This window comes from Chamaea fasciata, unplaced genomic scaffold, assembly GCF_029207755.1.
Source record: "Chamaea fasciata isolate MVZ Bird 193981 ecotype frontalis unplaced genomic scaffold, bChaFas1.0.hap1 SCAF_10, whole genome shotgun sequence".
NCBI classification, from domain to species: domain Eukaryota; kingdom Metazoa; phylum Chordata; class Aves; order Passeriformes; family Sylviidae; genus Chamaea; species Chamaea fasciata.
The window spans coordinates 15,823,090-15,835,499 of NW_027094095.1; the positions used below are offsets into that span (position 1 = coordinate 15,823,090).

The 12,410-nt window shown below is 37.2% G+C and overlaps 1 protein-coding gene across 4 annotated transcripts in view; it reads right to left on the reverse strand.

Annotated features, from left to right (window-relative positions):
• FNBP1L (formin binding protein 1 like) overlaps window positions 1-12,410 on the reverse strand; it is a 57,324-nt gene that overhangs the window by 19,468 nt on the left and 25,446 nt on the right. For 3 of the 4 annotated variants that reach the window (XM_066192445.1, XM_066192447.1, XM_066192444.1), the window contains exons 2-5: window positions 8,841-8,956; window positions 2,290-2,343; window positions 667-814; window positions 208-270 (exon numbers count right to left, since the gene is read on the reverse strand). In XM_066192445.1, coding sequence (XP_066048542.1) covers window positions 208-270; window positions 667-814; window positions 2,290-2,343; window positions 8,841-8,956 — 381 coding nt within the window. Of the gene's footprint in view, window positions 1-207; window positions 271-666; window positions 815-2,289; window positions 2,344-7,345; window positions 7,387-8,840; window positions 8,957-12,410 lie in introns of those variants that run through there. The other variant, XM_066192446.1, reaches the window with a different exon arrangement.

Here is a 12,410-nt window from a genome sequence, read left to right on the forward strand (position 1 = left end):
CTCAAACATAAACACAAGCTGTTTACAGGAGATTTTTTTAACCAGGGAACTATAAATACATTGAACTGTATTAGGTTACTCAGTTACTTGGACATACAGTAATATATATAAATATTAAATCTAAGCAAGACAGATGAAAACAATTCCACTTACAGCCTGTGTATCTTTTAAAAATTCAACAGGAATAAAATCCAAACACAAACTCACATTATCCATCTGTTTCCAGCACATGTCCAGATACTGCTGAGCCTTTCGTCCCTCCTGAAGATGCTAAAAACACCACAAATAAATTAAATTTGCCTGTATTTTTAGTATTGCTACCATTAATCAGTCCCTGCTCTAGCTGACAGCCTATGATGTGCAGTATCTTCCACCAGCTACCTGTACTCTTTGGAAGACATTACTTAACATGCAAGAATAGTATCCCAGATACTGTGGTACACTGGCAAAAAAAGGTTACTAGTAAGCACTGTCCTCCCAAGCTAATAATTTTTAGGTTTAATAACTGTGTTATAGTATTATAGAAAAACCTTAAACACATTTATAAATGTACTACAAAACCTATGTATTGCCACATTCATCAGAATGGGTAAACAAACAACATCAGTTCATTAATAGACATACATCTTGATATCCTATTTTCAAATTCAAAACCAGAGAAATTACCATTTTTCTCTCAGTTTTTAGATCATGAGAGTATCTCATCAATTCTCCATACACTCTGTGTCCCATTTCTTCTGCAACTACTTCTCGTTGTCCTGCATAGTCATTCAACTCGTTGAGGATGTTAAAAAAGGCAATACACGAAGTAAACCTGGCAGAAAGCAAACACACAAACATACACAAAAAGTTAGACAGCTCTTTAAAATACATTTATTTTAGTAAAGTCTGTACTCCTGATTAAATAAAAAAAACCACAGACATTTTACAATAAACCTTATCTTAATGCTAATTGAGTTAGAGTAGAAACACAAGCTGGGAAAGCCTATGTTAAGCCTCACATGTACTACATGTTGCAACGTCTCTTCAAACACATTTTACAAGAACATGGAGTTTGTGGATGGAAAAGAAAGAAGAAGAATACTACCTGGCAAGCCCTGTAGTATAGTGGTATCTCCTAAGCTGCCCAGGGAGAGGCCTGAGCTTGGGAACGGATACATACGTCCCTAGGCTCGCAGGCTGAGCTTGCTGCAGAGATGATGTGCTTGGTAGTCTTGAGGGTGGAACATGCCAATCATACCACTCCTATGCATCCCGATGGGTTCTACAGAACAAGTTTGCTATCAGCTCTGGAGACAGCTGCCTGTTTGCCTGCCCACCTCTTGGCTGGAAGTAAGGTGCCACTATGGCTGGCACTAAAAAGGGGGGAAGAGGAGGGGCAAAGGGTAGAAAGTGTGTGCGGAAGGGAAGAAAGGAAAAAAAAAACAGGCACCACATTAAAATATACATCTTTCTCTCTCTTTTAATGGTGGAATACTGCCATCTCCATAGCCTTGGCTTTTGGGAATTTCAAATGCCACTCTAGCACCGGAAAGCCTATTCCCCCAGGTCCAGGATCTTTACATAGTTAGAAGAGCTAGAGGAAATCCCACTGTGAATTCTCAGGCACTCTGCACAGCATGTGCTCTGGCTGCAACCTGAAACTTCTTTTATTTCATAAGATTTACCCCCTGAAGAAAAAAAAAGTATTGTGCTTTCTCAAATAATTTTTAAAAATGGCTAGGGAATGGAGAGCAAAACAAGCATATTTCTGATAAATAAAGTTGTTTAGAACAAATTGTTCCTCCACCATTAGACATCCACTTATTTTGTCTCCGGAGTCAAAGCAAGTCAGCATTTTAAGAGCTCTTCTGGCCCATGACAATTTGTGTACACTCAGGTCTGAGTATAGAGATGCATAGCTACATTTGTATTGTCATAAAAATGCACTGAAAATCTCTATTTCTAAGCAAAAAACCAAAGCCTAAGGACACACACTTGCTTTTCTTTAAAAAACAATACTAGACTGTACGCAGCAAGCTAACTTCTGCTTTCAAAATTTCAGTTACCTAAAGATTAATTTGGAAGGGACCAAGTACAACCAGCCATGCTTACTATATTAAAATACCAACAGGAGTAAGCAAAGGTTTCATGCTTAAGAATTCCAGCAGAACTGTAAGAAGCCAAGCACAATTATTTTGTTGTCATCACCAATTAAATACTTTATCTTACAAATAAATCCATAAAAGGACAGCATAATACTGTTAGCTCTCACTTTTTACACACAGAACTTGAAATAGACATTTTTACCTGGGTTCCTCATCTTTTGGTGAGCGTTTAGGACAGTACTTCTTAACCAGGTTTCTATTAAAGAAGAACAAAAAAAGGATCATATTTTAGAGTCCCTTTTGAGAAGACACACATAGAAAACTGCATGAACAAATTATTTCTGTTTAATGTTCTATGAACAAATCCAATCTCTCTGTCAACTTATAAGGGTCCTTTAGATAACACAAGGCTGAAATCTATGGTATTATCAAAGTTTTACACCACTTTGACCTAGAACAATTTGCAAATATCTTAAAACTTCTACTGCAGTGACTAGACATGAAATGAAGAGTTGGTTATTTAACATCCTTTTCCTGCATGCAGAAGGCAGCAGAAGACGAGGACAAGGCCAATGTCTAACCGCTGTGTAACACAGACAGTGCACGCTGTGTGCTGTGCCACGAGCACCAAATTCCATGCCCGAAGTAAGCTTTGAGTATAGATTCAGGTCCAAGATTTTAACCACAGTATTTCCAAATCTTCAGTAAGGACATGTCCAGAATAGAAGGGGCAACATGTCTTTTCAGAAAAAAAAAAGATTTTACAGTTTGTCCTGCCATCAGCATTGCAAATATCCGAATTTTAGAAACCAAGCAAATCTCTAGAAGACAATCCACAGGACCAGCATTTAACACAGTATCACAGTCCAATTTTTGAGAATATTTATATGAAATAATCTGCTTATCACAGAATGCAGGAAAAAAAAGGAATGGAGGAGTTAAGAGAAGATTCTAGGAGAAAAACAAATCTGGCATGCATGTTGTGTATTTCACCCCAGTGTCTCTCTGTAATTTTGGTTGTTACAATTATAGACTACCTTACCATTAAAACAAAGGTGCTAATTCTGCTTTCACCTAAAATAACTTTGTACAATTTCTCAAATCCATTTATCTGGAAGTCACCTCTATGGTACTAAAGCCCACATAGTGAGATTATGTCCAGTCACAAAGCACACACCAGAATATGAGCAGGGACTTGGTGTGGAAATAGTAAGCTTGGATCTTTTGCCTGTTTCTAGACCCTCTGAGACTACAACCAAAAAAACACAGCTGTGATAAGAAAGTCAGGTCCTTTTTATATCAATATGTACTAAGAAAAAGAATAAACACTGACTTTTTAAAAATTATCTACACATTTTAAAGTAACCTCCTTACTGAAGTTCAAATAAGAATCTCTTCTCACTATGCCCAGAACCCACCGCCTATTGTAACATTCTACTTGGCAGGGATTAAATGCAGACATTTTGATAGGAAAATGCATAAATACAATAGAAAAAAAGATAATATTCACTAAGTAACTTTCCTGTGTTCCATTTTTCCTTACATTTCTCCTTTGTTCCTCAGTGCTTATTAATGAATAGGAAATTCCTAAAATTCATCTTATTTTTATTCAGAAGGTGAAATGCATAACACACATACAATGCTGTAGCTAAGCAACCATGCATGCGCTTTTTCAAGGGAAGATTTTCAGAGCTGTTAAAAATGAGAAAAGAAATGACTTACTAAAGCCATACAGTTTAAAAGGGCAGGAGAGAAAGGTCATAAATATAGATTTACTAGCATGCTGATTTCTGTTCTGATTTCATTCTTTAACTGTTTACTATTTCTAGAAAGACAAAAATATTATATAATCCTTCCTCCTAAGAACAGCCAGTTTCATTAGTCAATCCTATCTAACTTTGGATCAAAGGAACACACAGGTTTGAGACACTATGATCAGGATTTAACAGCACAAGGGACAGTAATCAAAGGCAATAAATATGAAACGACAAGCAAATGCAGGTTTTAAAGATCAAAGAAAAATCCAGTGTTCATGTGAACAATTAGGCATAGATGGCTTTTCCAGTAAGTGAATACCAATACCTAATCACAACAGAGATCTTAAATTAAAATCTTTGAAAAAGCACAAGCTGACAAGCAGCCAGTATGAGCATGGATTTGTAAAGTGAAGCACTCTTTCAAAGAGGAGCCAGCTGACACTTCTAAGGGGGACATAACATTCTCTGATATTTCAATCTAATTCCATGCCTAATTCTCAGAATTCAGGTACGGATGTGGACTAGTTTATAAGAAAACTGTACAAGTAATTGCTGATCATCAGAACAGAAACCAATCTACAAGACTAATGTCTTTGCTTCCTAAGAAAGGTGCAGCTGATGACAATTGAATCCTCTTTGTAAGTAAAATGTTGATGGCTTCTATCACACTGCCTTACAGCCAGCCATTTAGAAGCAGATTTTATACAGGATTAACTACATCCAATTCTGCTGCTCCTGTAATTTTATTAACCTCACTTCCTAGTATAAATCGGTCTCAGGTCAATGAGACAGGAACCTGATTTTTAAAATAAGTACCACCTCAGTCACCTAGGCAGAAGTTTTAAAGAGCACTTTGTTTGACAAAAAGTACTTATAGTCAGGTACATAGAACATCTACACAAAATTTTACAGATGTGTAAAACATTGTGTTCATTATTATCTCAAAACTAAGTTTTCTTCAGTCAATATTACAGCACATAAAGAACAGAAGCAGCAGCATCAACATGGTACAATTTCTATTACAGTAGCAGCTCAGGTCCTGTGGTATTTGCTTATACTAAACCACTACAGCCCCTAGATCATAATACAAATGAGCCTGGTCACAAACTTTCTTTGCTTTCATAAGTAGCTAAAATTGCAGTAAGTCCTTAAAAGCATTTCCTATTTATATATAAAGTAATAGTTTCAATACAATTCTGATGTCTTCAGGAACTGCACATCAGTATTATGGACCGGATGAAAATAATAACAATTAACTGTGTTTAGTAACATCTCATTAGAAACACTGGAGCAATCAATCTTAAAAAATTGTAACCTGGACTTCGAGTTTACAAAGCTTAATATCCTTGGAACCATTAGGAAATCACATGTTTAAGTTTATGGAAATAGGACTATAAAAAAACCTGCCACAATCATATTTGAATAGTAATGAGCAGGGTAAAATCTCAGCTGCAATCAAAGGAAGAGAGTTTTGAGAAATTATTACATGTGGTGATAATCTGTGTTCCCAGCTTTACATTTGAGCTTACACCCATTTTCAAAAATGTTTCCAAGATTATGCACATGAAAATGTGGAAACTGTCTCAGTCTGACTAGAAATATGCATGTATTAATATTGCATTTATAAAAATATCACTTAAACACAACAGTATGCAGAAGGAACATGAAAAATAGATTTGATCAGAGTAACTAAATATCTCCAGAGATCACAATGCACAATTTTAACGGGCAACAAACAGCTCAAGTACAATCACAGCTACTTGCTTTAAACCAACAACAGAGAAGCTGACCATGTTCAGAAATTTTATTCCATGGCAGTTTCATCTCCAGCTGCAAGCATAACTTGCATCATTGCCCAACATCACACAAAGTGAACTCCTCTGTCTGCTCGAGTGTCATAATGCTTTAGAAAGGATGAAAAGGGACTGAACCTCCAGAACTATTTTGTGTGTAATGATGTGGAACAACAGACCTTCACCTTGCCCCTTTTAAGAAACAATGTTGATCAAAAACAGTATCTGAGAATTCAATTTAAAAATTCAGCCATGAGCCCAGTAGTTTGGCACATACTAAATCTAATTTTTTCCAATTACAAAATAAAAACAAATTCAACAGTCATATCATTAAAATGGAATGTGTTAATTTACAGTGTACCCCGCAATAACTCTGTCCTGATTCACATCCCTGTAACTCAGTAACAGCCTCTAACAACCTTTGTAAACCTTGGGGTAACACAATACATTAATGGAGACCTACACCACACGAAACTGTAGATTTTCCTTTAAATTAGCTCAAACAAAATCAAATTACACTTCCTTTTTTTGTTTTAGAATACAGTACATTGCAGACAATTCTTGTATTTTTTTCACTATCAAAGAAGAATAGCAAGGAATGACTTGTAACCTAAAACCAGCACTTGGAAAAGTTATCACTTTCAGAATTACTTGGCAACCATGAGCTGCAACACCTGCATACAGTAAGAATACAGTGAGTTTGCTCAAACAGCTCCTCATATGCTGTGCATGCATCATTTGCCATCTCCTAGAAGACCTGGAAGGGCTGTTGCACGTGGGAAAGGCTCATCACTAAGTTGTGACAGTAAAGAAAACTAAAGTTTTCAAAAGGCAAGGGTATACACAAAGTGAATGTGAATTTCTGCCAGGAGACTGAGTCTGATTTGTGTAAACTGTTGTGAAAAGCTCACTCAGGTTTTCACCCTTGGGTTTAAGTCTATGAGAGTAAGATCCATCAATGATCTCAACAGTATGTTCACAGTCCACACTGAAACCAAGACAGAAAAAAAAAATACCACCATACATCACTTGCTTCATCTCCTGATTAAATTTGGCTTTCCTTGGTCTCCCATCCAAGCACTAAGAGGGCCATGGAGGTGACTACCTGCTGTACTGTTCATACTCTACTAACCAAGGGCAGTATTAATCTCAGTTATAAAGTTCATTATGAAAAGAGTCTCAACACTTTTTCAGATTGTTTTCCATTACAAAAGGAAGAAACATTGATATACTAGAAATTTCCAGTAGGGATATCAATATCTATCTCACAGGCCATATGCTGCCAATATTGAAATTCACCAGAACCACAATTCATCCCACAAGATCTTCTCTCTCAGAATTTCCCAGGAGCAAGATGCAGGATGGCTAACTCTTCTGAAGGTGAAAATTTTGCTTGATCTCAATTCCCCCTGGGTCTCATAACTATTTTACATAATTAAAGACAGTGAGTGTCCTCAGGAGGAATGATGGCTGAAATCAAGTTGTTATCACGAGAAAGTTCACTACTAAACAATCCAGTCTCTTCTAAAGAATACATATGCAAGAGTATCAAAGAGTAGCTTCTTGAACTGGTCTACTGGCAGAAAATCAGTCACCCTCTGATGTGTGCGCTGTCCAGATCCTTGTGGGAAGCAGGCAGGAAGTGCATTCATGCACTGTATAACGTGTGTGCAGCAAGACCTGTGCTTCCCAGAACTGTCATACTTACTGCACAGGGACAGTCACTCCAGTCATCTGACAGAAGGGGTACTTGACAAAACTCTCATTTTTGAAAGACAATTCAAGAAAAACCAAGTTTTACCCAGAGTAAAATGCTGAACAGAGGAATTTTCCTATTTTTAGTCAAATCCTGAAGTAATATGTTGTCTCATCTTGCTAGCTGTGGAATGAACCTTTAAATACAATTAAGAAAAATGGCATTTGTTAAAACTATTTAAGGAAAAGATCTAGATAGAGATCTGTGGAAATAAAATATATTTCTATTTTTAACAGACAACTGAAAACAAATCAAATCAGGGCTGCAAACTGTGCTGTGCATGCTTCCAACTTTATTTTACCTCCTCAAGTTCTTCTATACCAGCTTTGGAAAAGTGGTATTTCTTTTCTTCCTTTTAAGAAAAAAAATTCCTTCAGTAAAACAATGGCTTATTATGTTAGGTGAATATATCCAACTGGATGAAAAGAAACCGATAAAGAAATCAAAAAGGAAATGAGCAACCCAGATAGAGAACATCCATATCCTCAGCTGTGAGCCTCATGACTGCATTAATGAGGAAGGATTTCTCAACTCTCCATCTAGTGACAATCTGGTTTGCAAATGATGAGATGATGGAAGAAACCACAGGAGAGGAGTTGCTATCAGTTTCAGTGACAAGGGTAGGCAGCAGCTCCAGTCAAATGCCCAAAGGAATTCATGACAGTAAAGATGGCAGTGAAGGCCAAAGTTCACAGGAGTGTCTTACTTTAAATTTTATTCTTCACGCACTGAGTGCACTGGGGGTAAAAATCAACCTACTTTATTCTAAAGAAATAACTTCCTCTGAAGCTGCCATTTCATGGCTGCTAGTCTCCTTGTACAATCCCCGAAGGGAAATTCCTATTGGACCCAAAAGATGTTTCACTTGGCAGCTACAGGACAGAAGTAAGACAAAGAGTGGCCGGGTTACAGTCTCACCCAAAGGGACAAGACCTGCTATGGACAGGGCGTGCTTTAAGGACAGGAAGGTCTTGGTTGTTTTCTCAAGTTCTACTCAATTATTTTAATCAGATTTCTTAACACAATGTAGTGTAGCTCTTGCCAATTAAACATGATAAATTAATTAGTAGCAGAAGCACACATACACACACTCAAGTGTAGATACAGATAATGCACTTAACAGCAAAAATGCTGACAGCCAGTGCAAAAGTCACTATGGTTTTCCCTGTTCTGAATCTTTAATTTTAAGCCTTAAATCTTTTTAGTTCAAAGATCTGAAGGGTGGGTTGGGAGAGAAGAGTGGGAGAGAAGGCAAAAACAAGTAAGCAAGTGCACACCCAAAGAAAATTTTCTGTTTTGGACTGATCTGTCATGAAAACAGCTAGTGATTTCATTCACTCTGTAAATGAGAAACAGTCATTAATCACGACATTTCATACTTCCCCACCAAGTGATATAGTGATTTTAAGTAACTTTTAAGATTCTCTTGCAAAGAAAAAAACCTTACCTCAGTTGTTTTGCATAGTTTTGCTCAATTTCTATCCTTTCTTTTACAAATTTTGCGTATTTCTCCAAGAAGTCAATGCCCCACTGTGTATGCTTGTCCAAGTTATCAAACTGATCCTTTAAAAACAAAAGGAAACAAAATTACCCAGAATTAGTTAAGAATCACAGCAGCACCAGATTTGCACATCATTTATTTATAAGCTGTGCTCTGAGGGAATCCCTGCTATTCGGGTAGAAGTCATTCAAGTTCTAAATCAGTCAAATGCGAATATATGTATCAGCCATGTACCAGAACAGTAGGTTTCATGTGCAGGAACAGATCTACCTCTTTTTGTAAGAACACCTCTAAATACTTCCAAATTAAGCTGTAAGCAGTCTGTCATCGCTTTCACAATGCAACCCTGTCTTTCTTTCCTCTCAAAGCCCTTTATTTCAAAAGTGAATCTTTCCCACCAAGATAACAGACACAACCAAAGATCACTATTAGATACATAAGAGACAGCTCACAGAAGAGATATCTGGCAGATTTGAAACACAAGAGGTTATAATTTCATTGGATACAAAAAATTACTTTCACTCTTAGAATTATCCAGTGAAAGAAAAATAACATCAATTTTAGCAGCATGACTAAGTTGGGTGTAGTCTGCATATCAACAACATTTATTAAATCAACACTATACACACAGCTCATGACCAGCTCGAACAGGAGATTCCAAAGAAAGCAAACCTGTCCTTAGTAATTAATAAAGATACAGTAAAGCTCAACACAAAGAAGAGAGACAACCAAAAATAAACTACATTTCAAAAAAAAAGGGCATTTTTAATACATTAAACCATCTTCAAAACCAATCTTTCACTGCACTCTGTACTGATCAACAGGTGGAGGATATACTAATTAGGACAAGTTGAAAAGTCAAAAACCAAGCAGAAATATGGGCGGGGGTTTGGAATTAGGCAGGAGGAAACAAAGGCACAAAATACCATCTAGCAAACATTTTTAGTCTAACACATACTTGTGTTGTATGCTGCAATAATCTACCACAGTAAAAAAAAATCAAGGATTTTCAGTTCACAACAGCATTTAAAATTAGCAGTTATTTAGTAATTCAAAAAGACAAGTAACTGAAACGTCAGAGTTTGTGTCCTGTAGAGGCTGAATCCAAATACACTTCACAGGAAACTTTAAAAAAGCAGAAAAAGGCAAAAAACCAAGAAACCAAATAAGTTCAAAGTTTAATTAACTTACACGAAAAAAAGCTCTGAAGGCTGTTTATCAGAGGCTATCTCTTGCAGGCTCAGTAGCTTGCCTGAACCCAAAGAACGATGTAGACTTCTAGCTTAGCAATTTAAGTTCAATTTCAACACGCAGTAGGATGATCTACGGCTAAACCAAAGAATGCCGTGAAATCCTGCAAGGCCTAAGACTCAAGGAACACACATTCACTTAAAGAGATACCAGGTGAACACAGCTATATAACCAACGAAAATAAAAATAGCCTAACAAGATTAAGGTTGCTCTCAAGTGTTGCCTTGCAGGTCTCAGCACCCTACACCACAGACTGATGACCACAGCCATTAGTGCCTTGAACACTTCAGGCCAATGGCATGCAAATACTGCCAACCAAAAGCATCCATCCTGTTCTACCACCAGCCTCTGCACCACTCTCCCCACCAAAATCACAACCGCTTTCCCTGATGCTTCACCACAGAACCAGCCAAGAGATGGGAGAGGGACTGAAGAGCAGATTTCAACATCTTTGGGAAACCATGGCCTGTATCTCACGTTATTCTGATTTGTACATTTTGTACCAACTGGACATTTCCACTCGAAATATCTTATGTCAAATAAAGGGACATTACTGCTACTGCCTTTAGAGAAACTGCACATGCATTGTTTGAGTGTGGGGATAGGGAGACAGCCACCAGGCTGTGGCATTAAACCACATCTGCAAGTATGCACAAATATGTATCAATCTCAAGAAGCCTTTCTTTTTTATACTCCACTCATTTGTGTAATTACTCTTACAAAATTAACCTAGCATCCAAAAGTAGTTTGTAAAAGATGCTTTTGGCATGAAGTCAATACCTAATACCATTAAAAGGAACTGACTTCCTTCAGCACACAGTAGAACAAAGCCTTTGCTGTCCTACTTAAGCTCTTTAGACCACAAAGCTCTCATTTGTTGCTAAGGTTTCATTAGCATTAGGGAACACCACATTACTCATGTTTCCAAACATGCAACCAGAGACAGCGGCTTTCCAAATATTTTGTTGAAACAAAAAAGGACTCCACTGCTCAAACTTCCTTCAAGATCTGCTATTAATATGAAAATTACATTTGACAAGCTATCACGCTTTACTACAAGGATTTCATCACTGACTACATGACAAAGACTCTTTTTTTCCCCCCTTAATTCCTCTTCTTAATCTGATTCTAGAAACAGTATGTTCTGTGCAAAGACAGCTTTGTTGGATTATCCCACAAGCTTCACAAGTTTTCAAAATCTCTATAAACAATAAACCAGTGAATGAAAGACTGCAGTCACAAGAAACACCTTACACCGTTCTGTAAAGCCACTGAGATAAATGAGCAAAAGATCAAGGCAACATCAACGAATAAGCAAAAAGGACTGGCCTTTTCAGAAAGGCTTCCAGAGGGGAGTCACAAATTTACTCCTTTAATCTCTCCCTAGAAACTCACGTTTGAGCTCTGGACCTCAGTTAAGCAAAAAGCTTTTTTTTTTTTTTGTACCTGAACACAAACAACAAATCTTCCAGACTGCTACAAAGGAGGTCAAACTAATGCACTGAGATAGAAGTGATGTCTTCAATGGAAAAAAAATAGTCAAAAATCAGGCAATGCTGTACAGACAAGAAAACAGACCAAATAGTTCCAATGAAATTTAGGTCTGTAATTTCAAAATAAATATGTCAGTGTATTAATTTGGCTAGGTCCTTTCTAAGAAATATGAAAACTGCATTAACTAGCAATCAGCAGGTTATTAAAAAAAAGCACATCCCACAATATCTGGCTATCTACACCTTGATAATGAAGCATGCTCTCAACAGTATTTCCAAGCAAATATATATTGATGTTTGTCTAGTAACTGCCCACACCCCTTGGCAGCTGAGCAGATAGTTTTTGTAAAAAACTTTATTAAAACGGCAGCTGACTATTATTGAGACGATTAAGGTCAGCAAATGGATGGTGGCCCTAGTAGAAACTGCCCACTCAAAAATGGAATGTAGTCCAAAGCCTCTCCGTTACAAACAAACAAATCTGACACTCGACAACAAGTTTGCAGTAGGTCAAAACAGACCATTCCAAAACAGATGTCACCTACCTAAATTCTACTTCCAGATTATTTACTGAAAACATAGATCAGTGTTATAAACACTCTGGGTTTGCCGTTCTAAACTTATCACGTGTTTGCAGACATCAAGAAGCTTTACAAACATAGCAGCTGAAGCATCAAAGCCAAGAGTGAACCTGACTCAAACCTGCACCCAAGACAAAACAGACTCTCCTGGTTAAACTCGAGATTTGCTCTCCTCCTCTTACTGACACTTG